This window comes from Pipistrellus kuhlii, unplaced genomic scaffold, assembly GCF_014108245.1.
Source record: "Pipistrellus kuhlii isolate mPipKuh1 unplaced genomic scaffold, mPipKuh1.p scaffold_m20_p_84, whole genome shotgun sequence".
NCBI lineage: Eukaryota > Metazoa > Chordata > Mammalia > Chiroptera > Vespertilionidae > Pipistrellus > Pipistrellus kuhlii.
The window spans coordinates 327,758-354,756 of record NW_023425589.1 but is presented as its reverse complement, the minus strand read 5'-3'; the positions used below and the strand labels follow the sequence as shown (position 1 = coordinate 354,756).

Below are 26,999 nucleotides of genomic sequence, written 5' to 3'. Positions count from 1 at the left end.
GGACGGGGGGGGGGGGGGCCTCTCCTCGCATGCGGCCCCGGGAGGACAGCCCCGCCCCCTCCCGGGGGAACGGGCACCCGCCTCCCGTCGGAAACTGATCAATAAATTACAAAGTGGGGGCCGGGAGCTGGGGGTGTGGGGCGGGACTCTTCCCGCCCTCTCCGTCCCCCTCTCGGTCCAGTCCATGTGGTTCGGTCCGGGCCAGTCCATGTGGGGGGGACGCGCCCCCGCCGGCTGTGCGGATGGTCCGGTCCGCGGCGCAGCTCCGGGCGCGCTCCCAGCGGCGAGGCCGCCCGGGCGGAGGGGGCGGCCCGGCCTCTGGGAGGCGCTGCGTCCGGGCGAGGTCACCTTCCGCGAGGATCCACGGCGCCGCCCCGGACCCGGACCGCCCCGGGGTCCTCACCTGGCGGCCCGCACTAGCAGGAGTAGGTCCGCACCGACACGCCGTCCGCCCGGGAGTTCCCGGAGGGCGGGCCTGGGGGGAGAGCGGGCAGCCGGTCAGCGGGCTCGCGCACCCGCACCGGCACCCACACCCGCACCCGCACCAGCACCCGCACCGGCACCCACACCCGCACCCGCACCGGTACCCGCATCCACACTGGCACCCACACCCGCACCCACACCCACATCCGCACCCACATCCGCATCCACACCCGCACCCGCACTGGCACCCACACCCGCACCCGCACCGGTACCCGCATCCACACTGGCACCCACACCCGCACCCACACCCACATCCGCACCCACACCGGCACCCGCACCGGCACCCGCACCGGCACCCACACCCGCACCCGCACCGGTACCCGCATCCACACTGGCACCCACACCCGCACCCACATCCGCATCCACACCCACTCCCGCACTCACACCCGCACCCACACGCGCGCGCGCCCTGTCCTCCCCGGGTTTCTCCGATGTGATGGTGTGGTCCAATGAGCGGACCTTCCTCGGAATCCCCCTTCGGAAACGACAGACAGCCCGCATCCTGGCGGTTTCCCTCCCTTTCCCTCAGATTGGTCCCCGGTGCCCGGAGGACACAGGCGGGTTCATTCCCCGCTGGGGAGAGGGTGCGGGGTGAGCTCCTTCCCCGCCCGGAGGGAGCGGCCCGGCCACTCCAGAAGCGGGAGGGGGAGGAGGAGGAGGAGGGGGAGGGGGAGGAGGGGGGGAGGAGGAGGGGGAGGAGGAGGAGGAGGGGGAGGGGGAGGAGGAGGGGGAGAAGGGGGGGAGGGGGGGAGGAGGGGGAGGAGAGGAAGGAGGCCTCGGGATGCAGAGTTAGTTGGTCCTTTTCCCTCCCCCCGAAGCGGGGGGGGGGGGGGGACACCCACCTTCCGACTGCAGCTTGCGAAGGGGGAGCCCGGGCGAGCCCAGGGCCCCCGCCGCGGCCGAGCGGAAGTTGGGGGGCAGCATCTCCGCGGAGTCGGGGCTCACGCCTCGGAGGTCCTTCTCCCGGAACATCTTCCGCCAGGACGGCGAGCGGCTGAAGGACTTGGCGCTGTCCTGGGTACGGACGGCGTCCGGGTGGGACCGGGCCCGGCTGGCCCCGCCCCGACTCCGCCCCCTTCCTCGGGCCCCGCCCCTTCCCGTGTCTCTTCCCCCGGCCCCGCCTCCGGGCAGCCAAACCCCGCCCCGCCCGCCCTGAGGTGCCCGGAGCCCAGCCCCGGAGCGCGGCGCCCACCTCGTCCAGCCGCCGGTCCGTGCCCAGGGAGATGAGGTTACTGAACTCCTTTTCCAGGAGCTGCCGGGCCTGGGGGGAGAGGAGGCCGGGGTTGCAGGCTGCGGGGGGGGGGGCGGGGGGGCGCCCGGTGCGGGCCGGCCGGGGCCGCGCTCACCTGCGCGTTCTGCGTGGGGATCTGCAGGAGCAGGGCCAGGTCCGAGTAGTCGAAGGTCTCGTCCAGGGCCAGCAGCGCCCCGTGCACCCCGCTCTCCGTGAGGTTCGTGGCGAATTCCTTCAGCCCCAGGCCGGACACCCAGCCCATGACCCGCTCATTGGACCACACCATCACGTCTGGGACCACAGGGACCCTCGGCTCAGCGGCAGGCGCGTCCAGTGCAGCCTGGACCTCCATTCGCCCGCTTTCCTGGCCGTGGCTCCGCCCCGTGCTTTATGGCAGCGCCTTTCTCCTTTTCCAGCCCCGCCCCAAACCTCCCGCCTGGCCCCCACAGCGACTCACCCGCTCCTACTCACCCCGGATCTGGGTCTGACTCTCCTCCCGCCGCCGCTCCAGGTCTTTCCGGTCGTAGTTGAGCCGTTTCAGGCACATGATCCCGTAATGCAGGCTCACCCTGAGCGGCAGGGGAAGGGGCGTCACAGAGGAGCCTTCCTGCCCCGGGGGCTGCTGCTCCGTGGGGCCCTCCCCACCGCCTGGCCTTCCGGGAGAGGGCGGAGTTAGTCCATCGGGGCAGTTCCAGTGATTGCCGACCTCAAAGCTGGGTGCTGCCCTGACCGGTGTGGCTCAGTAGATAAGAGCGTCGGCCTGCGGACTGAGAGGTCCCAGGTTCGATTCCGGTCAAGGGCATGTACCTTGGTGGCGGGCGCATCCCCAGTGGGAGGTGTGCAGGAGGCAGCTGATGGATGTCTCTCTCTCATCGATGTTTCTGGCTCTCTATCCCTCTCCCTTCCTCTCTGTAAAAAGTCAATAAAATATATATTTATTTTTTAAAAGCTGGGGTGCTTTCTGCAGGCAGTTCTTATTTGCAAACCTGGAAGGGGTGTGGCCTCCACCAGCCGATTGGAACTTTTCCTAGCGGGCATCTTATTGACGGGAGGGGCAGGGGGTCGGTTTCCGGAGAATCTCCCCTCCCCCCCTCCCCCCGGCCCCACTGGCCCGGACGCTGCAGGATGGGCCCCGGGCCTGTGGGCGGCGCCCACCTGTGGAAGCTGTCCACCATCTTCAGCTGCCCGCGGAGCTCCTTCTTGTTGAGGTGGTCCAGCATGCGGGCGTCCACCAGCGACTCCATGAAGTAGCTGCGGTACTGGGGCAGCCCCAGGCTGGGCAGCCAGTCATTCCCCACCCACTCGTGGTTCATGTCGCCGTACGCCAGGATCTGGGCCGGGGCAGGCAGGGGAGGGTCAGGCCCTCGGACCCCTCCCTTCCCATGTCTGTATGCAGGGGTACAGCCTGACCCCCAACCCAAGGCCGTGCTTTTTCCACCCCTGACCCGTCAGCGGCGTCTCCCGCTCCCTCAGGATGACGGCACGGAGCCTATCTGCGCAGGGGTGGTCTGTGGGCCCGCAGCTCCCTATCGCCTGCGAATTGGCTGGGATTGCGGGGTCTCAGCCCCAGATACTGAATCAGAACCTGCATGCACCTCATAGGGCCCGCAGGGGGTGCGAACTGAACATTAAAGGTTGAGCAATGCCGAAACCAGTTTGGCTCAGTGGATAGAGCGTCGGTCTGCAGACTGAAAGGTCCCAGGTTCGATTCCGGTCAAGAGCATGGGCCTTGGTTGTGGGCACGTCCCCAGTGGGGGATGTGCAAGAGGCAACTGATCGATGCTTCTCTCTCATCGATGTTCCTCTCTCTCCCTCTCTCTTCCCCTCTGTGAAAAATCAATAAAATATATATATTTTTTTTAAAAACAATTCAGAATGGATCAGTCCAACCTCACTACTCTCAACAAAACGGATTCTTCCAGCATAGCTGGAAGTGGTGCATCCGTCACTCTGGCACTGTCCGGAATGTTCTGGATCAGCCCAAGGTCCTTCTCAGACTTTAGCGAGGAAAGGATCCATGCCTCCCGCCTGACCGGAGGCCGAGAGCCCGGCCACACAGCTCTGTCCGACAGGTGAGCGCATGCGCCCCCTTCCGGCGAGCACAGGGAGCTGCGCCTCCCCCAAAGCTTCCCCCTTTGCCTCCTTCCCCGCAGCCGGCGGGAAAGGGGTGCACAGTCTCCCTCTAATCACAGCAATAGAGCAAGCCCTGGGGTCCCCACAGCCCCCGGCAGTGGGATGGCCCCGCACCAAGCCAGCAGCTCACAATGGAACCCCGGGCTTCACACAGACCCCCCTCCCCTCACACGGCCCGGAGCCGGGCTCCCCGCCCCCGCGGTGACGGTGGACGTTCCAGCCGGGACGGGGCGGGCGGAGAGGAGAGGGGGTCCATGCAGCGTGCACAGCCTGCTCATGCGCCCGCTGCCCGCCCGCGCCCCCTACCTGCTCCCAGCTGATCTCCTTGGTCTCCTGACCCGTTAGTGGGAAGAGGGGAAAGAAGGGATGGGTTAAGGGGCAGGCGGAGGAGGGCGGGACGGACGGACAGACGGACAGACAGCCACGGACTCGCCCCGCCCCTCCCGAGAGAGAGTCGGTGCCACCCCCAAAGCCGCCGGCAGGGGGCACTCACGGGCTTCGTGGTGGCGGTGAGGGACTCCATCTCCTCATGGGTCATCCACACGTTCCCTGTGGACTGAGGGGCCAGGGTGTTAGGAAGGGGAGAGCGGACGCCCAGACAGGGAGAGGGAGGGGCCAGCTCCGGAGGTCAGGGCATGCACTATATACCCAGCCTGCTGTCTGGCTCAGAAAGGCCGTCACTGCTTGGACCAGCCAGTGCCAGAGAGAAGGAATGATCGTGGGGTTTTTTGTTGTTGTTGTTGTTCTTTAATATATTTTATTGATTTTTTACAGAGAGAGGAAGAGAGGGATAGAGAGTTGGAAACATCGATGAGAGAGAAACATCGATCCAGCTGCCTCTTGCACATCTCCTACTGGGGATGTGCCTGCAACCAAGGTACATGCCCTTGACAGAATCGAACCCGGGACCTTTCAGTCCGCAGGCCGACGCTCTATCCACTGAGCCACACCGGTTTTGGCGATCGTGGTTTTTTTGTTTGTTTTGTTGTGTTGTGTTGTGTTTTTTAAATATATCTTTATTGATTTTTTACAGAGAGGGAGGGAGAGGGATAGAAACATCGATGAGAGAGAAATAAACATCAGCTGCCTCCTGCACGCCCCACACTCGGGATGTGCCCACAACCAAGGTACATGCCCCTGACCGGAATCGAACCCAGGACCCCTCAGTCTGCAGGAGTTTACTGAGCACCTGCTGCGAATCAGAGCTTGTGCTTCGGGGCTGAACAGATTCAGGCTCCCATTGGGGGCTGCGGGGCATTTTGCCGGGCGGCCTGAGCCAATGGCATGCCCTCTCTTCACACAGGCACAGAAAGGATTCAGAAGTTCAGAGTGAGGGGGCAGCAACAGCAAAGGAGCGAATTCCCAGGGAAGCAAGACGTGTGTTCACATTTGTGGAACAGGAGTTAGGATTCACACACGGATTCAATCCTCTGTGCCCTGGCCAGTATGGCTTCGCTGGTTGGGCGTCTTCTTAGGCACCAAAAGGCTGCCGGTTGGTCAGGACACATGGGGGGGGGGGGGGGTATTGCAGCCTTGATCTCCGGTATGGGGCGTGCAGGAGTCAACCAATCATGTCTGGATCTCCCATGGATATTTCTCTCCCCCTCTCATTCTCTCTCCCTCTCCCTTCCTCCCTCTAAAAATCAATAAAAGATATATATATGCCGAAACCGGTTTGGCTCAGTGGACAGAGCGTCAGCCTGTGGACTGAAGGGTCCCAGGTTCGATTCTGGTCAAGGGCATGTACCTTGGTTACAGGCACATCCCCAGTAGTGTGTGTGCAGGAGGCAGCTGATTGATGTTTCTCTCTCATCAATGTTTCTTTTTTTTTCTTTCTTTTTTAAATATATTTTATTGTTTTTGTACAGAGAGGAAGGGAGAGAGCTAGAGAGCTAGAAACATCGATGAAAGAGAGTCATCTGCCTCTTGCACACCCCCCACTGAGGATATGCCAGCAACCAAGGTACATGCCCCTGACCGGAATCGAACCCGGGTCCCTTCAGTCCCCAAGCCAATGCTCTATCCATTGAGCCAAACCGGTTTCGGCTCATCGATGTTTCTAACTCTCTCTTTCTCTCTTCCTCTCTGTAAAAAATCAATAAAATATATTTTAAAATAAATATATGGAACGAGGCCTAAGTGCCAGACACGGTGGTAGAGTCTGGGATGTGCAGAAGGGGAGCTGAGTAGAGACTGAATAGGAGATGAAATTAGCAATAGCGGTCACGCTCTGAGGTGTGCCCGGGCATGGCGGCTATGTGGGGAAGCTCTTATTTCTCGGAGACGCCGCTGAAGTGATTTGGGAGCTAACGGGTTGTGATGTCCACACAGTACATCCCACTGCTTCAGACACACATACATGTCTGAACAGCCAGAGTGGCAAAGGGCTGACTGCTGAATGAGGCACCATACACATAACTGTCTGTGTGGAACGAAAGGGTAAAACATTAGGAGGCGTGAATGCTATGGAGGAAAATCAAGTCTTGCCCTGACCAGTTTGGCTCAGTGGATAGATACCGCATCAGCCTGTGGACTCAAGGGTCCCAGGTTCGGCCGAAACCGGTTTGGCTCAATGGATAGAGCATCGGCTTGGGGACTGAAGGGACCCGGGTTCGATTCTGGTCAAGGGCATGTACCTTGGTTGTGGGCATATCCCCAGTAGGGGGTGTGCAAGAGGCAGCTCATCAATGATTCTCTCTCATCATTGATGTTTTTTTCTCTCTCTCCCTGTCCCTTCCTCTCTGACATCAATAAAAATATATATTAAAAAAAAAAAAAGCTGGTGCCAAGGAGCAGAGTGAGGGAAGGAGGGGGCAATGGTCTTTCATCCAGGATCGTGGGGGGAACCGTATGGGTCTGTCTTATTCTCCAGGATGGGCCCCTCCGGCTGCAGTTGAAGACAGACTGGAGTTTAGGGGTACAGGGGAGGCAGGGAAGACCCCCACCCGCATAATCCAGGTGGCAGAAAGGGAGACTAGGTCTACCGGAAGGAGCTGGAATAGGCAGGCCTGGATTGGCTAGTCTGAAGGCGAGAGGCGGGGCCTCGGGGCAGCGAGCGCTGGGATTGGCCGCGGACGCTCACCGTGCGGGAGGAGGCGGGGGCGGAGGGCGAGGTGAGGGAGACCATCTCCTGGATGGCCAGGCGCAGCTTGAGCCGGTGCAGCGGGTTGCTGATGCCGATCTCCCGCTGGATCTCCGTGTCCGACAGGTTGGCCATGATGGCGCCGCTCTTGACATTGGCCCGGCAGGCGGCCACGTACCACGCGGGCATGCCTACCCACAGCTGGACCCGCCAAGCGGGGGTGACAGAGGCAGAGGGAGACAGACAATATAACGTAAGAGGAGAATCGGGAGAGATGGGGGAGAGACAGAAAGAAAGGGAGAGACAGAGACAGAGAGACGGGGAGAGGCAAGCGGGGGAAGGACAGAAAGACACATGGTTCACAGCGGGAAGAGACCAGGAGCAAGTCAAAGGGGCGTAAGTCAGAGGGAGACACAGGGAGACGAAGGAGGAGAGTCAGAGAAAGGCAGTGCCAGCATCAAGAGGGAAAGAGAGGGATGGAGAGGGACAGAGATCAGAGAGACACACAGAGATGAGAGACAGACGTGGAGAGAGAAAGCAGCAAAAGCATTGGGAGAGAGGCATGGGGGAGAAATATGGGCCACGACACAAACACAGAGATGAGGAGAGAAGCCGAAAAATAGACAGGGAATCCGAGAAAGAGAGAGAGAGAGAGAGAGAGAGAGAGAGAGGGAGAGAGAGAGAGAGGCAGAGGCAACAGGAGAAAGAGGCAGGGGTGGGGGAGAAGGAGAACAAACAGGAAGGAGATCACAGGAAGTCTGGCTCCTCCCAGGACCGCTCCCCCCTCACCCACCCCCACTTGTGGGCCCGGAGGCTGGGGCTGTCACAGGGGCTGAGGGTCAGGAATCAGGCATCTCTGGGCCGAGTACCTCCAGCCAGGAGACCACGGTGGGGCCATCCCAGGCGGCAAAGGGCAGGCCCTGGCGGCAGGCCTCCTCCAGCAGCTCATGCCTGGGGAGAGGGGCAGGGCAGGAAGCTCTCAGGGGCAGGGCCCCGGGCCCCCTCACCACCACCCCCTCTCCAAACACTCCTTATGATTGGAGCATCCCGACAGGAGGTCCGCGCAAAATGCGTGGGAACCTGTCAGTCCTCCGCCCTCCCTCGCCCACACTCACTTCCTCTTGTTTCTCCGGTCCTTGTCTCCCGGCCCCGCCAGCTTGGCTAGCCCCAGAGGGTCCGTGGCCAGCGTCTCATCGGAGGGAGTTCCAGCTGGAGGCAGGGAGGGGCCAACATTTGGAGAGACTCAGGGGGAAGCAGAATATTCCATGATGGTGCCCTAACCGGCTTGGCTCAGCGGATAGAGCGTCGGCCTAGGGACTCAAGGGTCCCAGGTTCGATTCCAGTCAAGGGCACATCCCCGGGAGGGAGTGTGCGAGAGGCAGCTGGTCGATGTTTCTCTCTCATCTATGTTTCAAACTATCCCTCTTCCTTCCCCTCTGGAAAAAAATCAATAAAATACATTTTTTTTTTAAAAAGAGTATTTCATGCTGGGGGTGGTGAGAAGAAAGCCAGGAGAGCAGAGGCCCCAAGGGAAGAGTAAATGAGGCCACAGAGAGGGCGTGATCAAGCCAGACAGGGAGCAGTGCCACCTCCCAGGCAGTAACTTGGGGATAAACCCGCGTTCATTGGCCTGGCCTGTCAGGGTGGCGGGGGTGTGTGGAAAGAGTTTAGCCTGATCCGTGAAGAGGAAGGAGATATTCCTTGATCTGCAGCGTGTGCCAATTTCTGCGGTGTAAAGAACCCCACGATGCCAGTTTCAAGCTACCAACGTGACGTCAAGCAGCTCCCCAAATGCCCGAAAATGTCACCACCGGCTCTCACAGCCAATACAAGGCTCCGCACCCCAGGTGCTCTGCCTTTAGGACGCTTCTCTATAAACGGTCAACGAAATAATATGACTTAGCCCTCCCGTCACTCGAGCAGGCCATGGAGGGCTCTTTCCCCCTCCCCCAAACCCTCCCCCCTTCCTCAGCCAAGTCCTGTCCCTTCCACATTGTATAATAAATGGATTACCAAATCATCGAGGACATGAATGAATGTCAAGTGATTATGTAAAGAAGAAGGAAGGAAGGAAGGAAGGAAGGAAGGAAGGAAGGAAGGAGGAGGGAGGGAGGAAAGAAGGAAGGAAGGAAGGAAGGAAGGAAGGAGGGAGGGAGGGAGGAAGGAAGGAGGGAGGGAGGGAGCGAGGGAGGGAGGGAAGGAAGGAGGGAGGGAGGGAGGGAGGAGGGAGGGAGGAAAGAAGGAAGGAGGAAAGGAAGGAGGGAAGGAGGGAGGGAGGGAGCGAGGGAGGGAGGGAAGGAAGGAGGGAGGGAGGGAGGAAGGAAGGAGGGGTGAACCAGGGTGCTCACCCAGAGAGGAGCTGTCCCGTCCTGGGGGTCCCATCCGCCCCTTCTCCTTCTTGCCGAAGAGGCGGCCGATGGAGGACTTGATGCTCTTCTTCTTGGGGGCCTTGTGCAGGGGGTCCTGGGCGCCCTCGCTGGGGGGTGGGACAGAGTGAGGGCAGGCCCACCTGGGAGGCGTGCTTTCACCCCAGTCTTCGCCTCTCCCATCCCATCCTCCCGGTCCCGTCCCGGTCCCGTCCCTGTCCCCGCTGACCTTCCCCGGGCGGGCCCCCCGTCCTCCAGAGACCCCGCCTGCAGCGACAAGGCCTGGGTCATCCTCTCCAGGCGGGCGGAGCGGGGAGTGGGAGGCGGAGTGTCTCCGGGGACGGCCGGCCCCTCTCCTCGCGGAGCCCCAGCTTCGTCCTTGGGGACATGATTCTGGGGACAGAGAAGCAGAGAGGCTGGGTTAAGTTGGGGTGGGTCATACTGGGGGTTCCTCATCAGTTGAAATATCTACTGGGGGATGTATGAGACATTCCCGGTTTGGGGTACTCTTTCTGAAGGTCAAGTGGGGTGAGACGCAGAGCCAAAGATTGCCGTCCCACTGGTCCCACTGAGCTAAACAGGCCCGTGTTTCTAGCTTATGGTGTCAGTAGTGGGATCTGTGGCCACTAGGCTACAGGCTCTGGATGCAGAAAAGCTTGGGTTTCAGGCAATAAAATTAAATTCATATCTGTTATGCATCCCCCAAAGGTAAATTATGATATGATGGTAGTTCTCAAATGTACGTTTAGTCACAGAAGTGATTTTTAAAAAATCACTTGCAGAAGCGGGTGAAGGTTGACCAGATGGTACCTAGAACCCAAGTTGGGGTTCAGGAGCCAGTGGCTCAGTCCTCCCTCTGCCCTTTGAGCTGGAGTTTTTAGGGAAGCGAAGGCTGCCTTTGGAATCCAGGGGTGTGAGGAGTCACTGTTGCTCTCTGTCGGGGAATCCTGTTTCTGACCTCCTACCCCTCCCCCAACCCCCAAGCTAAGGAGACTCCGGAACACTTACAGCTTTGTCGGTGCCCTCACGGGCAGGACTGGGGGGTGCCAGGCGGGGCGTTGAGTGTCCGGAGCTGGGAGGGGAAGGACTGGCGAGAGTGGAGGTGGTGAGGGAGGGGGGCAGTGAGCAGCTACTGCGGTAGCGGCCCAGCGAGTCCAGGCAAGAGCCAGATACCCGGCTCTCCAGTTCTTCTGCCCTTTGTTCTGTGGTCTCCTTCTCCTCTTGGATCAGCCTGAGGGAAAGGGGGAGATTGGTGAGAGGACTGAGGCAGACGATGGGAGAGGGAGTCTGAGGATCCTGATGAGCCAGAGAGCTTAGGGATGCGAAAATAATTCTGAAGAGGGCATCATGAGGTTTGAGGGTCTTCGTGGATTCATGATGTGAATCCAACAAGATTCAAGGGGAATCAGGGGTCCTGGTGGGCTCATGGGAGCGGATTACAGACAATGGTCAGGGTCTGCGTCATGGTGACCCTGATAACCAAGAGCTTCTGGGAAATCATAAAGGGATTTTTACGGGAACGAGATCAAGTTTCAAGGAGGACAAGAAGAGCAAATGCATAGTAAGAGCAAGATGAGATCTGGGAGTCAGAGGTCAACCTAGGAGCTGGGAAAGTCTTAGAATCATTTTGTGTATGAGAGCTGATTACTCAAGTCAGAACAAGTTTGAATGGAAGATGGTAGTCATGTTGGTATATTTGCTGGGCCCAGGAAGGGTGTATTATTAAGGAATTGCTAAATAAGGCAGTTACTGGGGAATTGGGGTGTATTTTATATAATGGGCGAGTCTTAATAAATTGAGAATTCTTGTTATATATTATCTGTTGGGTAGAAATTCTTGGTATGGAGAATTGCAGTTCTTGATGTGTTAGAGCACATGTGTCAAACACAAGGCCCGCGGGCCAAATCCGTCCCGCCAGGCCTTGCAATGTGGCCCGCACCGCGCTGTCATCACTGCACTCCGCTGCGTTTCCATCACAATGACAGTTTATAACTGTTCAGTAAACCATTCGGCCCGCGATTTAGGCTGGATTTTAGATTTTGGCCCCTTTTCTGATTGAGTTCGACACCCCTATGTTAGAGTGAGATTCTTGGTGTTTTGGGATGGGGTGCTTGAGTTGAGAATCTTGGGGTACCAGGACTCTCTGGGTACTGTTTAAGTGTAGCCATTAAATCCATGGTGTCCTGGAGCGCGGTCGGCAAACTCATTGGTCACCAGAGCCAAATATCAACAAGATGACGATTGAAATTTCTTTGGAGAGCCACATTTTTTAAACTTAAACTTCTTCTAATGCCACTTCTTCAAAATAGACTTGCCCAGGCCGTGGTGTTTTGTGGAAGAGCCGCACGTGGCTCGCGAGCTGCAGTTTGCCGACCACGGTCCTGGAGAGTTGTTGATGTACCGGATGGAGAATTTTGGTATTGGGGGTTTAGTCTTTGCTGTATTGGGAAAGTGTGAGTACTTGACTGAGGGATATATATATATATCATATATCATATATCATATATCATATATCATATATCATATATCATATATCATATATCATATATCATATATCACATATCACATATCATATATCATGTAGGAGACTTCTGGAGGGAGTGTCGCGCTGGGAAGATTTTTGAGGACAGTGAGGGAGGAGCGAGGATCAGACCACAGCGAGAGGGGCCGTGGGGTGAGCTCGGCAGAGCAGGGCTGCAGGACGAGCCGGTGCTCACTTGATCTCCTTGTTGATGGCTTCCAGCTGCTCCTGAAGCATGATGGCCAGCGTCTGCACGTCAGCCTGCCCGCTGGGGGAGAGCAGCTCGGCCCCAAACATCCCCTCCGCCTCCTCCTCGTCTGAGCCGTCCAGTTCCCCCGGAAACGGGGGTGGCATGGACCCCGCAGGGGCAGACCGCTCCCACTCCTGTCTGTGGAGGCAGAGGGGCCCGGGTGGGCGGGGACGAGATTGGCCCTGGGCTGTCCTTCCGCTCTCCTGCCCTGCCCCGCTCCGTGACCCTGCCCACGCCCCGACACGGACTGCCCTCACCCTTCTTCCAGCCCTGCTCTGTCTCTGACTATCCCAACCCTCTGATGACTCCCCTCCCTCCCCTGACTTCACCGTTGTCTTTGACTCAACTCACTCCTTCTCTGAACGCCACCCATTCTAGGATTCTGTACCCTGCACACCTTCCCCCGGAACCCATCCCCCTCCCCACCCCATCATGCCTCTAAGGTTCTCACCAGGCAGCAGGGTTTCCATGAGGAGACGTCCAGGCAGGCGGGAAGAGAGCATTGTGGGAGAAGGACAGGGGAGAGCTTGGGTCCCGGAGACCCTGCTTCCGCCCAGCCCCTCCAGAGCCCGTGTGACAGACCCCAGGGCCCACCGTTGCCCTCCCAGGCCCCGCTCCGTCCAGGCCCCGGAAGTGGCCGCTGACCTTGGAGGGCTCATCCTTGACCCCCGACCAGCGGCTCCTCTTGCCTGCTCGGCCACCGCCGGCCGCATAGGGGTCCAGGTGCGCACCAGAAGGCAGCGTAGGCGCCTGGGAATAACGGAGCTCCAGGGCACTGCCAGGGAGAGACCTGTGGGCAGAGAAGACAGTCAGAGCCCAGGCTGGCCTGGGTCAGCTGGCCCAGTGTTGTCCTGTGCCCCAACGGGTCATCGGTCCCATTCCAGTCGGGGCACATGCCCAGGTTTCAGATTCAATCGCCGGTATGGTGGCCTGCGTGAGGCAGCCGATTGATGTTTCTCTCTCTCTCATTCCCTTTTTCTTTAAAATGCAAGAAAAGCCCTGACTTATTTGGCTCAGCGGATAGAGCATCAGCCTGCGACTCAAGGGTCCCAGGTTCGATTCCGGTCAAGGACATATACCTTGGTTGAGGGCACATCCCCAGTAAGGAGTGTGCAGAAGGCAACTGATTGGTGTTTCTCTCTCATCCATGTTTCTGACTCTCTATCCCTCTCCCTTCCTCTCTGTAAAAAAAATAATAATAAATATTTAAAAATAAATAAATAAAACGCAAGAAAAACATATATTTTAAAAACATTAGCAAAACTGGTTTGGCTCAATGGATAGAGCATCGGCTTGGGGACTGAAAGGTCCCGGGTTCGATTCCGGTTAAGGGCACGTACTTTGGTTGCGGGCATATCCCCAGTAGGGGGTGTGCAAGAGGCAGCTGATTGATGACTCTTTCTCATAGATGTTTCTAACTCTCTATCTCTCTCTTCCTCTCTGTAAAAATCAATAAAATATATTTTTTTAAAAAAACATTAATAAAGAGGAAGACAGAGACTAAAGAGTCAAGAAAAGCTGATGCCCTGGCTGGTTTGGGTCAGCGGAAAGAGTGTCGGCCTGCGGACTGAAGGGTCTTGAGTTCGACTCCAGCCAAGGGTGCGTGCCCGGGGTGCAGTCTCCATCCCCTAGTGTGGTGCATGCGAAGGCAGCCAATCAATGATCCTCTCTCATCATTGACCTCTCTCTCTCGCCCCCTCTCTGAAATTAATAAAAATGAATTTTTTAGAAAATAAAAGCTGAGCCCTGGTCAGTGTGGCTCAGTTGGTTGGGCATTGTGCTGTGTACTGAAAGGTCACGGGCCTGATTCCTGCTCAGGGCACACGCCTGGGCAGGAGGCAGCCACTGATGCTTTGCTGTCACATCACATGGATGTTTCTCCCTCTCCCTTGCCCTCTCTCTAAAAATCTTAAACTTTTTAGAAAAAAAGAAAGAAAAGAAAGCTGAGGTAGGAAAGGGCCTTGGGTCAGGAGACGAAGAGAGGAATCTGAGGTGAAAGGTCGGGGAACAGGATCAGGTGTCAGTGGTCATGCAGTCAGGGGTCAACAATAAAAGACATCAGTGGAAGTCTCCGGGAGACGGGCAGTGAGCGGAAGGGGTGCGGGGGAGACCGAGGGGTCAGAAAGGATGAGCTTGGCCACGGGGCCGCGGGTGGCAGGGCCGGCGCGCTGCTGTCACCTGGAGTAGGAGGACGGCGGCCTCCCCCGCAGCTGGTCGATCTCCATCTGCATTCGCTCCATCTCGGCCAGGAGCTGCTCCTGTGGGCGGGGCGGAGGGGTCCGGTCCGATGTGCCCGGCACAGCCCCTCCCGGCGGCTCCCACCCCGCAGTGCCTGCCGCCGCCGCCGCCGCCGCTCTCCCGCCAGGCCCCTCCTACCTTGTTAAGCAGCAGCTCGTCCTGAAGTTTCTTCATGTTGGCAATCTCCTCGCTCAGTGAGTTCTGTGGGGACAGGGGCGCAGTGAGGGGGAGGGCTGAGAGGGACATGCGGGGGCCTGAGAGGAGCCCGGTGAATGAGTGTGCACGGATGGCGAGCTGGAGCACTGGGGTTTGGGTCCAAAGATGCAGCGGGGTAGGGGATCCCGTTCCTGGGAGCCCCGGAATTCCACGTCCTGAGTAATCAGAGGATTCAGTTTGAGGGTCCCCAGGATAAGAGTCTTGGGGAAAAGCCAAGAACTCAGGGTACGGGTGCCCCAGAATTCAGCTCTTGGGGGGTTAGGAGAAAGAGTGGTCCCTGCGATACAGCAGAGAGTCTTTTGGATTCAGGAGGCTTTAGGGAGAGCTCGGATAACGGGTCTGGGGGAAAGATCTGGGGCCCAGGATGCGGGGCTATCAGAGTGCCGGCTTGGGGTGCACCTTCTCCTCCAGCGCCCCCATCCGCTCCTTGAGGTGAAGCTGTAACCGCTCATTGGACTCGCTCAGCAGTTTGTCCACTGTCTCGGACAGCCGCTTATTGTGGTCATCGTTCATCTTCTCCCGCTGCCTGGCCTGCCCAGAGGGGACCACGGTGCTCAAGCCCACAGGGTCCAGAGCCGGGCCCCTGCCTGAGCTCCCGGGACCGCCTCCAGGCCCCGCCCCTCATACAGGCCCCGCCTCCAGGCTCCCCAGACCCCGCCCCGCCTCCAGCCCCGCCCTAGGCCCGCCCCTCCATGCCCCGCCCCGTCTCCAGGCTCTCCAGGTCCCGCCCCCGCCCCAGGCCCGCCCCTCGCCTTCGCCGCATTAACCCGTTCCCTCACCCGCTGCAGTTCTTGGTTCTTCTCCTCCAGCTGGGCCTCCAGCTGCCTGAGGCGCTCCTCGAAATTCCCGTGGCGCTCCTCAGCCTGGAGGATGGGGCCGTGACATCTGACTTTGCCCCCCTGGGACCCAGTCAGGCTCCAAGACAGGCACCAGGCCTGGCCCCCATCTCCATATGGGCCCCGTTCCTTCCTCAGTGCATGTTCCAGGCGCAGGCGTCCTCAAACTTTTTAAAGTGGGGGCCAGATCACGGTCCCTCAGAGAGCTGGAGGGCCGGACTATATGAACTACTAATTCCTACTGTAACACCTCGGCTGCGCTCACTGCCCAAAAAGCCTGGCGGGCCGGATCAGACTCCTCTGCGGGCCGCATGTGGCCCGCGGGCCGTAGTTTGAAAACCCCTGTGGGCATCCCTCCTTTCAGTCCAAACTAGAGAATCCTCCCCCCAGACCTCCGGACCCTGACCCCATTCCAAGTTTTATCCCTTCCCCAATCCCCAGGCCCCGAGTTCTCATCCAGAATCCAGGCCGCAGGTCTACCACCACTTCACCTCGCCAGGTCCGCCCCCTCCGGGCCCCGCTCCTCCTCCAGATGTCAGGCCCCGCCCCCTCCTCCAGCCGCCGGGCCCCGCCCCCCCTCCAGCCGCCGGGCCCCGCTCCTCCTCCAGATGTCAGGCCCCGCCCCCTCCTCCAGCCGCCGGGCCCCGCCCCCCCTCCAGCCGCCGGGCCCCGCCCCCTCCTCCAGCCGCCGGGCCCCGCCCCCTCCTCCAGCCGCCAGGCCCCGCCCCAGGCCCCTAACCTTGTTGAGGGCCGCCACGCGCTGGGCCAGCTGCGCCTCTATCTCCGGCAGGGTCTCGGCCTTCTGCAGCGTCTGCTGCAGCTTCTGCTTGGCGTCGTCCAGCCACTCTGCCAGCTGGCGGCTCTTCTCCTCGCTCTGGGGCGGGAGGGGCGGAGAGGGCGGAGCTGGGTCTCGCGGCCAGGACCTGGTCCCCAGCGCCCCTTCCCCTGCCCAGCCGGGCGCCGCACCTGCCTGTACAGCGACTCCTTGCTGGCCAGCTCGTTCTCCAGCTTGTCGTTGGCGTCGTGCAGAGACGTGGCCTCGCGCTGGGCGCTCAGATAGCGCTTCTCCAGCGTCGTGATCCGCTCCTCCATGTCCTCCCGCTGCGCCAAGGCCTGCAGAGGCGGCAAAGGACCCCGTGGACGACAGCTCCCCAAAGGCCCCGCGGGGAGCCTAGGCCTAGAACCCTAAACCAGGCACCCCAGGGCACCCTGGGAAATGAAATGCCCCGGCATCCGGGCGTCAGAATGCTGGAACCAAACCTGCCAGGAGCCCTCAGGAGTAGCCAACGTTAGGTCCCGGCCACTTGGAAGTGAAAATGGTGGCTCCACACTGTCTGAGAGCAGCACTGGCTTAGACCCTCCCCAGGTGACAGGCCTGAGGCTCAGGGGATGGGAAGTCTACTCCACTAGCCTCAAAAATCCAGGACTTGGCCCTGACTGGTGTGACTCAGTGGATAGAGCATCGGCCTACCGACTGAAAGGTCCCAGGTTCGATTCCGGTCAAGGGCATGTACCTTGGTTGCAGGCACATCCCCAGTAGGGGGTGTGCAGGAGGCAGCTGGTCGATGATTCTCTAGCATCAGTGTTTCTAACTCTATGTCCCTCTCTCTCTCTGTAAAAAATCAATAAAATATATATATATTTTTAAATCCAGAACTTAGCCCTAGCTCAGTGGATAGAGCTTTGGCCTGGGGACTAAAGGGTCCCGGGTTCTATTCTGATGAAGGGCACATGCCTAGGGTTGCTGGCTCGACCACCAGTAGGGGGCGTGCAGGAGGCAGCCAATCCATGATTCTCTCATTAATGTTTCTCTCTCTCTCTCTCTCTCTCTCTCTCTCTCTCTCTCTCTCTCTCTGTCTCTGTCTCTCTCTCTCTCTCTCACCCTCTCCCTTCCTCTCTGAAAGCAATAAAAATACATTAAAAAAAAAATCCAGGACTTAGAAGTTTCAGCAACTTGTGGCACAGCCGAGGCTTAAAGGCACAGAGCAAGTGCCCTAGGTCTCCTGGGAAGCAAAGGCCCCGTCCATCCTGGAGGCAGCATCTCCCAAGATCCCCCAGCGGAGCACAGACTGGAACCCCAGCAAACGCGCTCCGGGGTCTCTGGGAGACGGACCCGAGTCTGGGAGCCCTTGTGGTGGTAGATTTCCCATCAGGACCCAGGGCCGTGCAGGCTTAAAACGTGAGGCGAAGGCCCTCGTGGATGAGGAAACTAAAGTGCTCACTATTCATTCTCACCCAGGGCCTTCCTTCAAGAACCCACGCCTACATTTCCCAGCAGCCCCTGGGGCATGGGAGTTAGGATCCAGGAGCCTGAGCCCGGAATGGATGGAAATGCAGACCAAGGAATTCAACTTAGAGGCACAAGAGCGTTTGCCGACGATCACATCACTAGGAACAGTCACTGAGAGCCGCTGTGTATGTGCCACAGGCCAACCCTCTGAATAAGCTGTGAGTCCCATGTTACAGGCGAGGAAACTGGGGCTCAGACTGACTTCGCGTCCACCATTCCTGAGCTCAGTGACTCTGGGCGAAGGGACACGGGACAGGGTTATGGGGGGGACGAGGGGGTCAGAGGGCAACCCGCCGGCGGCTCCAGCCTCACCTCCTTGAGGTCGCGCTGGAGCTTGACGTTGGCTTCCTCGGCCTTACCCAGCTCGCGGTGGGAGGTGCCCAGCTCCTCCTCCAGCTGGCTCATCTGGCGGCACAGCACCGCCAGGCGCTCCCGCAGCTGGCACACCTCCGCTCGCTGCCGCTCCAGGGCCTCCTCCAGCTCAGCCGAGCGCCGGTTGGATTCGCCTCCGGGGCCCAGGCCATTGGCAAGGGTCTGCAGGGGGGACCGTGAGGAGGGAAGGCACAGGACCCAGAGTGGGGAAACGGAGACAGAAAGAAAATGCCAGGCGAGAACAAAGCTGAGGGGGTGGGTGAGTGGACAGAGTGAATCAAAGATCAGTAAGGGTGCCCCCTGCCCGTGTAGCTCAATGGCTGAGCATCGAACAATGAACCAGGAGGTCACGGTTTGACTCCCCATCAGGGCTCCAGTAGGGGGCGTGAGGAGGCAGCCAATCAATAATTCTCTCTTATCATTGATGATTCTATCTCCCTCCCTCTCCCGTCCTCTCTCTGAAATCAATAAAAATTTTAAAAATATATATAGTAAGGGTCACAGAGGTCACAGTAATTGGCTAGGTGACCTGAGTCAGGTCCTAGGAGCTCAGATGTCTCAGGATCAGTGAGGATCATATCAAACATTAAAAGGACCATCACAGCCTAGCTGGCGTGGCTCAGTGGGTGAGGAGGTCAGCGTTCAGTTCCCCATTAGGGCACATGCCTGGGTTGTAGGCTTGATCGCTAGTGTGGGGCATATAGGACGCAGCTGATCAATGATTCTCTCTCATCATTGATGTTTCTATCTCTCTCTTCCTCTTCCTTAATTCCTGAAATCAATAAAAAAAGATTTTTTTTTTAAGGGACCATTGCCAAAACTCATTTGGCTCAGTGGATAGAGCGTCCGCCTGCAGACTTAAAGGTCCAGGGTTTGATTCCGGTCAAGGGCATGTACCTCGGTTGCGGGCACGTTCCCAGTAGGGGGTGTGCAAGAGGCAGCTGATCGATGATTCTCTCTCATCGATGTTTCTCGCTCTCTAACCCTCTCTCTTCCTGTCTGTAAAAAAACAAACTGTATTTTAAAAAGGGACCATCACAAAGCCAGAGGAGAGGGGGGCGGTCAGAGGGATGAGGACCGATGAAGAGCAGAGGGAGTGAAGGACTTCACTCTTACCTGCCCGTCCCCGTCCTTGCCGGGCTCCTCCAGCCCGGATCGGCGCCTCGCCAGCTGATCTCGAAGGTTCAGAGTCTGGGAACGGGAAATCAGGGCAAAAGGAAGCTTAGTTCCAGCCGTCTAAGGAGAGGCCACAGGAGCCTCGGTCCCGCTGGGGCCACCCTTAGGCCCTGGGCTGTCATATCTCTCCTTAGCCTCCCAGAGGGAGGGGTGTGGCCTTCTCTGGTCCTCTCTACCCTGGCTCCCCCCATCCAAACATTCCCTCGGGCGTGGGCTCTTCCTGGTGGCCCAGCCCCTGGTTCTCGCCTTGGTCTCACTTTCACTAGGCAGTTCTCCTCTTAGCAACCCCACTGGTTCTCTCCATAGTCCAGCCCCGTTAGTCCTCTGCTCCAGTCCTGCCCCCAATGGATTCTGGAACCCAGAACCAGCCCACCCCACGGGAGCGCCCGAGCCCCGCCCTCCCCCCTCGGCCTCACCTCCTGGTTGCTCATCTCCAGCTCCTCTTCTAGGACAGCCACCCGCTCCAGCGCCATCCGCAGCCGCTCCCGGACCTGGGGGCGGGCGGGACGGCAGTGAGATGGAGATCAGATCCATCCGCTCGAGGGCAGTTGACCCCGGTGAAGAGCGCCCTGGAACGGGGCCTCAGAGGGAAGGTTAGAATTCCTCTATCCATAATGGATGTGCGGCCCCAACCTGCCACCAAAGCAGCCCGGCTGCAGGCAGCCCGCCCTCGTCCGCTTTCCATCATCAACCAGGAGGGCAGTCTGCATAGCCAGGCGATCAGAGCCAACTCCCCCCACCCCGCCAGCCCCCCTTTAGGACATCCCCAACCAACCACAGCCGGAACCTCTCCAGCCAGCTGCCGGTTCCCCTTCCAGAGCCAGGCTCCTCCGCGCTCCTACCTTCTCGTCCAGGGCCTTGTGGTGCTCGAAGAGGGACTTGAGAGCCTTGAGCACCTCCACCTCAGAGGAGACCCCGCCCGGGGACTGGGCCTGGCGCTTCACCACGGTCATGCGCAGTGACCGCTCGTGTCTGGACACCAGGCACTCCAGGTGTTCCAGCAGCAGCTGAGGGACAGGACACCGGGTCAAAGGGGCAAGGAAAAGCCCTCACGGGGTTGGCTCAGCAGATAGAGCATCGGCCTGCGGACTCAACGGTCCCAGGTTCGATTTTCTGGTCAAGGGCATGTACGCCGGTAGCTGGCACATCCCCAGTAGGGGTTTGCAGGAGGCAGCTGATCTATGTTTCTCTCTCATCGATGTTTTTAACTCTCTGTCCCTCTCTGTAAAAAAAAAAAAAATCAATAAAATATATATATATTTTTTTAAAGAGGCAAGGAAAGCCAAAACCGGTTTGGCTCAGCGGTAGAGCATCCGTCTGCGGACTGAAAGGTCCCAGGTTCGATTCTGGTCAAGGGCATGTACATTGGTTCAGGCACATCCCCAGTAGGGGGTGTGCAAGAGGCAGCTGGTCGATGTTTCTCTCTCATCGACGTTTCTAACTCTCTCTCCCTCTCCCTTCCTCTCTGTAAGAAAAATCAATAAAATATATTTAAAAATAAAATAAAATAAATGTCTAAAAAAGAGGCAAGGAAAGAGAGGAAGGGTAGACAGGAAATGTGGTTCAGACAGGTGGGTTGGACACATGGGGAGAGAGGCGAGGCCGCCAAGCAAAAGGTAAGGGAATGAGACAGGGATATCCGAGGTCGGGGGCAGCATCCGGAAAGAGTGGCACAGAAGTAAAGACGTTGTGGAGAGGGGGAGAGACGGGAAGGAAGGCAGGGACCGAGGACACCAGCCGAGAAGCGGGAGCAGGGAGAGACAGGACCCAGGTGGTCGGACGGCGGCACCGCGAGGCCCTCCGCCTGCACCGCTTGGCAAGGCGCTCGCTCACCCGCGTGTTGTTCCGTTCGGCCTTCAGCTCCGCGATCTCTTCTTCCCGCTCCAGCAGCTGCTCTCGACACAAGTTCAGCTCCTTCGTCAGCGCCGCGAACTCCTGTCCAGATGTGGGCAAGATCGGGAAAATCAGCCCTAACTGATCTGGCTCAGTGGATAGAGCGTCGGTCGGGGGACTGAAGGGTCCCAGGTTCGATTCCGGTCAAGGGCATGTATTGTACGTTGGTTGCGGGCACATCCCCAGTGAGGGGTACGCAGGAGGCAGCTGATGGATGTATGTCTCTCTCTCTCTCATCGATGTTTCTAACTTTCTATCCCTCTCCCTTCCTCTCTGTGGAAAATCAATAAAATATATTTTTTTAAAAGAAAAAGAAATGAGAAAAATTGATAATTATAAAGCCAAAAAAAAACAAAACTGGGCTTTAAAAAAAAAAAGAAAGAAAAGAAAAGAAAAGAAAAGAAAAGAAAAGAAAGAAAAGAAAAGAAAAGAAAAGAAAAGAAAAGAAAAAAAAGATCGGGACAATCAGATCGGTCCTTCACCGCCTCCCTCACTGAACTGAACGGTTGGAAAGCCCCGCCCACTAGAAGCCACGCCCATTTCGACAGCTCAGGCCCCGCCCCTCGTCGCCAGAGCCCGCCTTGGCCCCGCCCTTCCCAGCCCAGGCCCCGCCCCTCCGTGCGCCCCGCCCCCGCCGCGCGAGGCCCCGCCCCGGCCCCGCCCAGACCTGGGGCAGCGCGATGCTGAGCTGGCGCTGCAGGGAGTCCTTCTCGTGGCCCAGCTCGCGCAGCCGCAGCTGCGCCGTCGCCAGCCCGTCCTGCGCCTCGCGCAGCGTCTCCAGCAGGCGCTCGCGCTCCGTGAGCATCGTGACCATGAGGCGCTCCAGCTCGCCGCCCGCCTCGTCCGGGCCCAGCGCCGAGCCCCGCCGGCCATCCTCGCTGATGGTGGGCATCACCTCGCACATCATGGCGGCGGTGCTGGCCTGCGGGGGCGGGGGGGGGGTGGTTGGGGGGGGGGGGGAGCGAAGGGGGCAAGGGAATAGAGACCGGCCTCGTCAAGGCGCAGGCAGGGAAACAGACATGGCCACCCTGCTCATGCATCGAGGAAACTGAGGCAGAGCCACCCGGGCACTGCACCGGAAAAACACATCTGTTCATTCTGATCGTGGCGCGTAGGATAAACTGAAACCCACTGCTCTGTGGCTACCCGGGTGAGAGCACTTGGGGAAACTGAGGCCAGTCTCCATCAGGCACCGACAGCAAATCTGGGCCCAGCCTCGTCCACCACAACGAAGCCAGGTGACGCAGGTACTGCCTGAGTGAATGTGGAAAAGCCAGCAGCCTCTACCTGTTTGGGCCATGCTAACAACCCCCCTCAACCCGCCACAGGAGTGACAAAACTGAGTCCCCGCCAGACCATGATTAGGCCACTGGTACCTCATTAGCTGCTACTCAGCTCAATCCCCCTCTTCTTCAGTTTCTCACCTGGGCCTCAACTCCAGAAGATTCTAAAGACCCACTCCACTTGGAGAGGGGGAGCATAGAGGAGGGCGGGGTGGGCTAGCCATCTCCCCCAGCCCAGGTGGCCAAGACCCAGCTCCCTCCTTCATCAGGTCCGGGGGTTCCTGCCCCAAGACTCAGGAGTCTGAGCCTCTGATCCCGGGAGCCCGAGATGAGACCCTCTCTCCTCTGCCTGGGCGTGAGGCCTCCAACCTCAGACTCAGAAATCCCAGCCCTCAGACTCCCGCTCCCCCAGAACCCAACAGGCCAGGACCCCAGGCCCCGGGGGCTGGGGTGCCCAGGCTGTGGGCGGAGATGAATGGCTTTCTCCGGGGCCGCTCCCTTGCACACATCAGGTCCGACAGGTCCGGCTGGCCCGGCCGAAAGCAGGAGGGACTTTCATTGGCTTCCCCCCTTTCCCTCTCTCCCATCCGGCAGTGGCATAACCGGTTCTCGGGGTAGATAATTCCCAGCGCCACCCAATTTTCAGACTGTGTCTGGAGCCTGGGACTGGGCTTTGGACTCGTGAGAGGAGAGAAGGGAACGGAGAGCCCATGGGGCCTGGGAGAGCAGGCAGCTGGGTCCCTTGAGTCTCTCAACAGGTACATCTGAGGATCTAGACACCTGCATCCCAGCACTCAGAGGCCAAGTTCAGGAATATGTCCTTAGGCCCCAAACCAACATGGTATCTAAAACCCAGAACCTGGTCAGGGCATGCGACACCAGATGCTTTAAAAAGGAAGCTGTTCTAGAACTTCCAGTTCACTGAGAAGGAAACACAACACAGCAACGCCGGCAGAGATCTGGAAAGCCACCAGCACTCGGAGACAGCACAGAGTGCAGAACAAACCCATCCCCCCGCCTTTCCAACGGGAGTTGGGGAAGAGCTGCAGTTGGGGCGGATTCTGAAACTTTGAACCAGCCAAAGCCATCCATCACTTAAAACGCAACGGGGTGTCCTCAGAATGATATCTAAGAATATGCCTAATGCAATGCCCAACAAACCGAGTCAGGAGAGAGAACCGAGAACGCAAAATCTACCGGGGATGAGGGTAGAACGGGGTTCGCAGCCTTGGTTTCATCCTGTGTCTAGCTACTGCTAGAACACAGAATGAAAATGGGATGCTCTAGAGCAGCGTTTTTCAACCGCTGTTCCGCGGCACACTTTGCCGCGAGATGTTGCCTGGTGTGCCGTAGGTGCAGACAAGACAAGAATTTTATAATTTTTCACTATTTTGTTTACTTAATATTTCATAATAAAGTAATTATAAAATACTTTCTTTGTGTTTATTTGATTCCTATTCAAGAGAATTACTTTATATATAGTCAATATAGGCACAGAGTTAAATTTTTTAACATTTTCTAATGGTGGTGTGCCTCGTGATTTTTTTCATGAAACAAGTGTGCCTTTGCCCAAAAAAGGTTGAAAAACACTGCTCTAGAGTTCAGAATATGCCCTCGAGGTGAAGAAAAACCTAGACAGTAAGCAAGGAGCTTGTCTGAAACGTAGTGGTGCCCGGGGGAAGGTGTAGACGGGTGCATGCCTGGAATCGAGAATTCTCTGGCATAAGGCCTGAGCTGGCAAAGGAGAGGGAGGGAGCTCTGGGAATGAGGACGCTTCTAAGTGAAGACTCCAGAAGAAGGGAGAGGCCCAGAGCATGCTTAGAATGCTGGTGTGGCAGAAAGAGGAGGAAGCCCACAATCCACCAGGGGGGCAAGTTCCGAGCCAACCTCACACTAAGGAGAAGGGGGGCAGAGAAGGATGGGCCTAGAACCTAGAACCTGAGAAGGAAGAGGTGAGGGAGAACACTTCCGTGAGAGTCCTCTAGATTGTAGACTGTAGAACTGGATGGACCCTGAAGCAGGAAATACATTCTAGAGCTGATGGCACAGTTAAAGGACTAGGGCACAAGCCCTGGCTGGTCTGGCTGAGTGGATAGAGCATCGGTCTCGGGACTGAAGGGTCCCAGGTTCGATTCCTGGTCCCAAGTCACATGTCTGAGTTGCAAGCTCAGTCCCCAGTGGGGGGGGAGGCGTGCAGGAGGCAGCCAATCAGTGAGATCAGTGGTGATTCTCTCTCATCACTGCTCTCTCTCTCTCCCTCTCTCTCTCTCTCTCTCTCTCTCTCTCTCTCTCTCTCTCTCTCTCTCTCTTCCTTTCTTAAATAAGTAAGTAAATAAATAAATAAAAGACTAGAGCACATAATTGGAAGACACACATTCTTCTAGAACTTAGAATGGAATGCAGGACAATGCCAAGGATGTGGCTGGAGCCTAGAACACACCCAACATGAAATTTTAACAGTCTAAGTGAGGACTGGATCCTGTCCCGAGAGGGAGTGGGGTCAGAATTTGGCTTTCGGGGGTTATTTAGACATTTGACTTCATCTGGGAGAAGACATGCCTAGAATGTAGCATCCAGCCTGGAACTGAGCACCCGCCTTGGGTGGCGATGGAACAGAGGTGCTGACGGGAATGTTCCAGGGTCTAGAAAGAGTCTGGAATGCGGACTGTCGCAAGGGCAGTGTTTAACTGGAAATTCGGAAGACAGTGCGTAGGTTCTAGGTCATCGGATGAGCCTAGGCCACAGGACACATCTGGAGGAAGGGATGTACGTTTGGCTCACAGTCTGAGAGAGTGCGTTGGGAGACCCTGGGCCTCGGAAGGCAATGGGCTGCCAGAAATATCTCAAGAAGCCGGGTCCCAGGGGAGAGAATAGAGTCCTGGGCAGCCCAGGAGTCTGAGATGAAATGGGGATGAGGCAGGAGTCTGCCAGGGCCGCTGGGAGGTGATAGGGGGACGGTGAGACCATGGGGACCTGGGTCCCTCAGAGGAAGAGATGAGGAGCTAGAACCTGGGCAGGAAGAGAGCAGATCCGGGGACCTGGACTTCTGAATCCTCGTGGAGGGAGGTAAAGGACAGGGGTTTGGGGGGAGGGCTGAGGCAGGCTGGTGACCAGTACAGAAGCTGGGATCTGAACGCCTGGGTCCCTGAGGGGGTGCAGGGCTGGGGACAAGGCATCTCGTCTCCAGGGGCGGGTGTGGGGTATGGGGAGGCAGATGCCAAAGTATGGCATTAACAGTTGCATTCGGAGTCCCCAGAAGGGAGAGTCATGGCACCCGAATCCCCAAGGGGGCAGATGCGGGGGTCCTAGGAGGCCGGGATATATTTGCCTGAGGAGCGCAGGGGCCGTTGAACTGGGTGTCTCAGGGACAAAGGCTGGGAACCCGGGTCCCCGGATGCCCATTGCCCTAAGGGAGCTAGGGCAGAAACCTTCCGAAGCCTTGACTCCTGAAGAAGGTGCTGGGGTCCCGGAAATCTAGGGTGCTGAGGCCCGGGCCCAGCGCCTGGCCAGCGGAACCCCGAGTCCCGGGCATCCAGGGTCGGGGAGGGCCCGGGTATCCCCGGGTCAAAGGCGCGGCAGGGGGGATCCCCGCGCCGCCGGCGCCCCCTTTCTGGCGGTGGCAGCAGGAGGTGGGGGAGGCGAGGCTGCCGAGCGCGCTGACCGACCATGGACAGCTCCGGCGCGGGCCTGTGTCCAGGGCGGCCGCGGGGCGGCCTGGACGGAGGGACGCGGCCGGCCGGCGGCTGGAACCCAGGAGCTGGAGACGGGCAGACGGGGGCGCGAAGGGAGCGCTCTGCGGCCGCGGCGGGGACGGGCGGCCCCCGCCGGGGGAGGGGGACACAGCCGCGGCGGGGGTCCGGGGCTCTCCGGTCTGGGCCGAGGAGGAGGAGGAGGATCTAGACCCAGAGGGGTTCCCGGGTGGAACCGGAATCCAGGCTCCTGGGCCCCGGAGGAGGCGCGAGGCGGCAGGATGCCCGGGAGTCTGGGGCTCGGCTGGGGACTCTGGGAGCCGGGAGGGGCGCACTGACTCTCCGGGGCCGGGCTGTGAATCTGGGCGCCGGGGTCCCCGGGGATGGAGAAGGGAATCCGGGACCTCGCAGAGGCGGGGAAAGCCGGGCGAGGGGTCCCCTGGGTGGGCGCTGCCTGGCAGGCCGGGCTCTCACCTACCTGGTCCGCGGCGGCTGCGGGCGGAGCTGGGCTGCAGGAGGGAGCTGGGGTGGGGTGGGGGGGCCGGGCGGGGCCCCTGGCGGCGGCCGGGGCCCGGATCTGTAGCTCTGGAACCCTGTCTCCGCCGCTCGCGCGGGCTCCGCGTCTCTCGCTCCGGCTTGGGCGCTGGGGACCCCACTCCCTCGCACAGTCTCACAGCCCTTCACCCCTAAAACAGTCCCCCTAACCCTGTCACCGTGCAGCCTCCCCCCCACGAGGCCGCAGCCGCCAGATTCAGGGGTGCCCACCAGCGCCCCCCAAAATCCCACCTTCCCCCCCCAAAATTCCCTCTTCCCTCCCCCCCAACAGCTCCCGGGCGGTCGTGGCCCCTTTAACAGGAGACTGACAGACGGCTCCGAGTGGCCAATGGGAAGCAGCATCGGCGCCGGCAGGAGGCTAAACCCCGCCCCCGCACGGGCCGGG

General features: G+C 58.9%; 1 protein-coding gene across 5 annotated transcripts; it reads right to left on the bottom strand.

Moving 5' to 3' along the window:
- Window positions 1-32: 32 nt before the first annotated feature.
- Window positions 33-26,846, bottom strand: PPFIA3 (PTPRF interacting protein alpha 3). 5 transcript variants are annotated; one of them, XM_036425645.2, is made up of 29 exons: window positions 26,538-26,846; window positions 21,755-22,009; window positions 21,028-21,129; window positions 20,037-20,201; window positions 19,611-19,685; window positions 19,135-19,209; window positions 17,959-18,180; window positions 16,323-16,469; window positions 16,096-16,230; window positions 15,300-15,383; window positions 14,920-15,051; window positions 14,443-14,505; window positions 14,245-14,324; window positions 12,712-12,856; window positions 12,013-12,206; window positions 10,304-10,526; window positions 9,525-9,688; window positions 9,278-9,405; window positions 8,045-8,138; window positions 7,799-7,880; window positions 6,930-7,130; window positions 4,341-4,403; window positions 4,154-4,180; window positions 2,870-3,045; window positions 2,186-2,283; window positions 1,830-2,005; window positions 1,676-1,744; window positions 1,326-1,497; window positions 33-475 (listed from the first exon to the last, which is right to left on the bottom strand). In XM_036425645.2, the coding sequence occupies exons 2-29, from the start codon at window positions 21,992-21,994 to the stop codon at window positions 417-419; spliced, it is 3,591 nt and encodes a 1,196-aa protein (XP_036281538.1). In that variant the 5' UTR covers window positions 21,995-22,009; window positions 26,538-26,846; the 3' UTR covers window positions 33-416. The 5 variants fall into 5 exon arrangements, with proteins under 5 accessions (XP_036281538.1, XP_045433085.1, XP_045433084.1 ...); XM_045577129.1 differs by having other exon boundaries at window positions 12,013-12,200; window positions 26,538-26,845; XM_045577128.1 differs by lacking the exon at window positions 26,538-26,846 and adding an exon at window positions 22,464-22,661.
- Window positions 26,847-26,999: the final 153 nt, after the last annotated feature.

Bases quoted from the DNA above. Each gene is read 5' to 3' on its own strand.
- PPFIA3 (XM_036425645.2), bottom strand. From the start codon at position 21,994: ATGATGTGCGAGGTGATGCCCACCATCAGCGAGGATGGCCGGCGGGGC. The intron at 19,686-20,036 runs GTAGGAGCGCGG...GCCCGCCCCCAG, and splicing joins ACAAGGCCCTGGACGAGAAG to GTCCGGGAGCGGCTGCGGAT. The intron at 18,181-19,134 runs GTAAGAGTGAAG...TCCCCCCTGCAG, and splicing joins GCAAGGACGGGGACGGGCAG to ACCCTTGCCAATGGCCTGGG.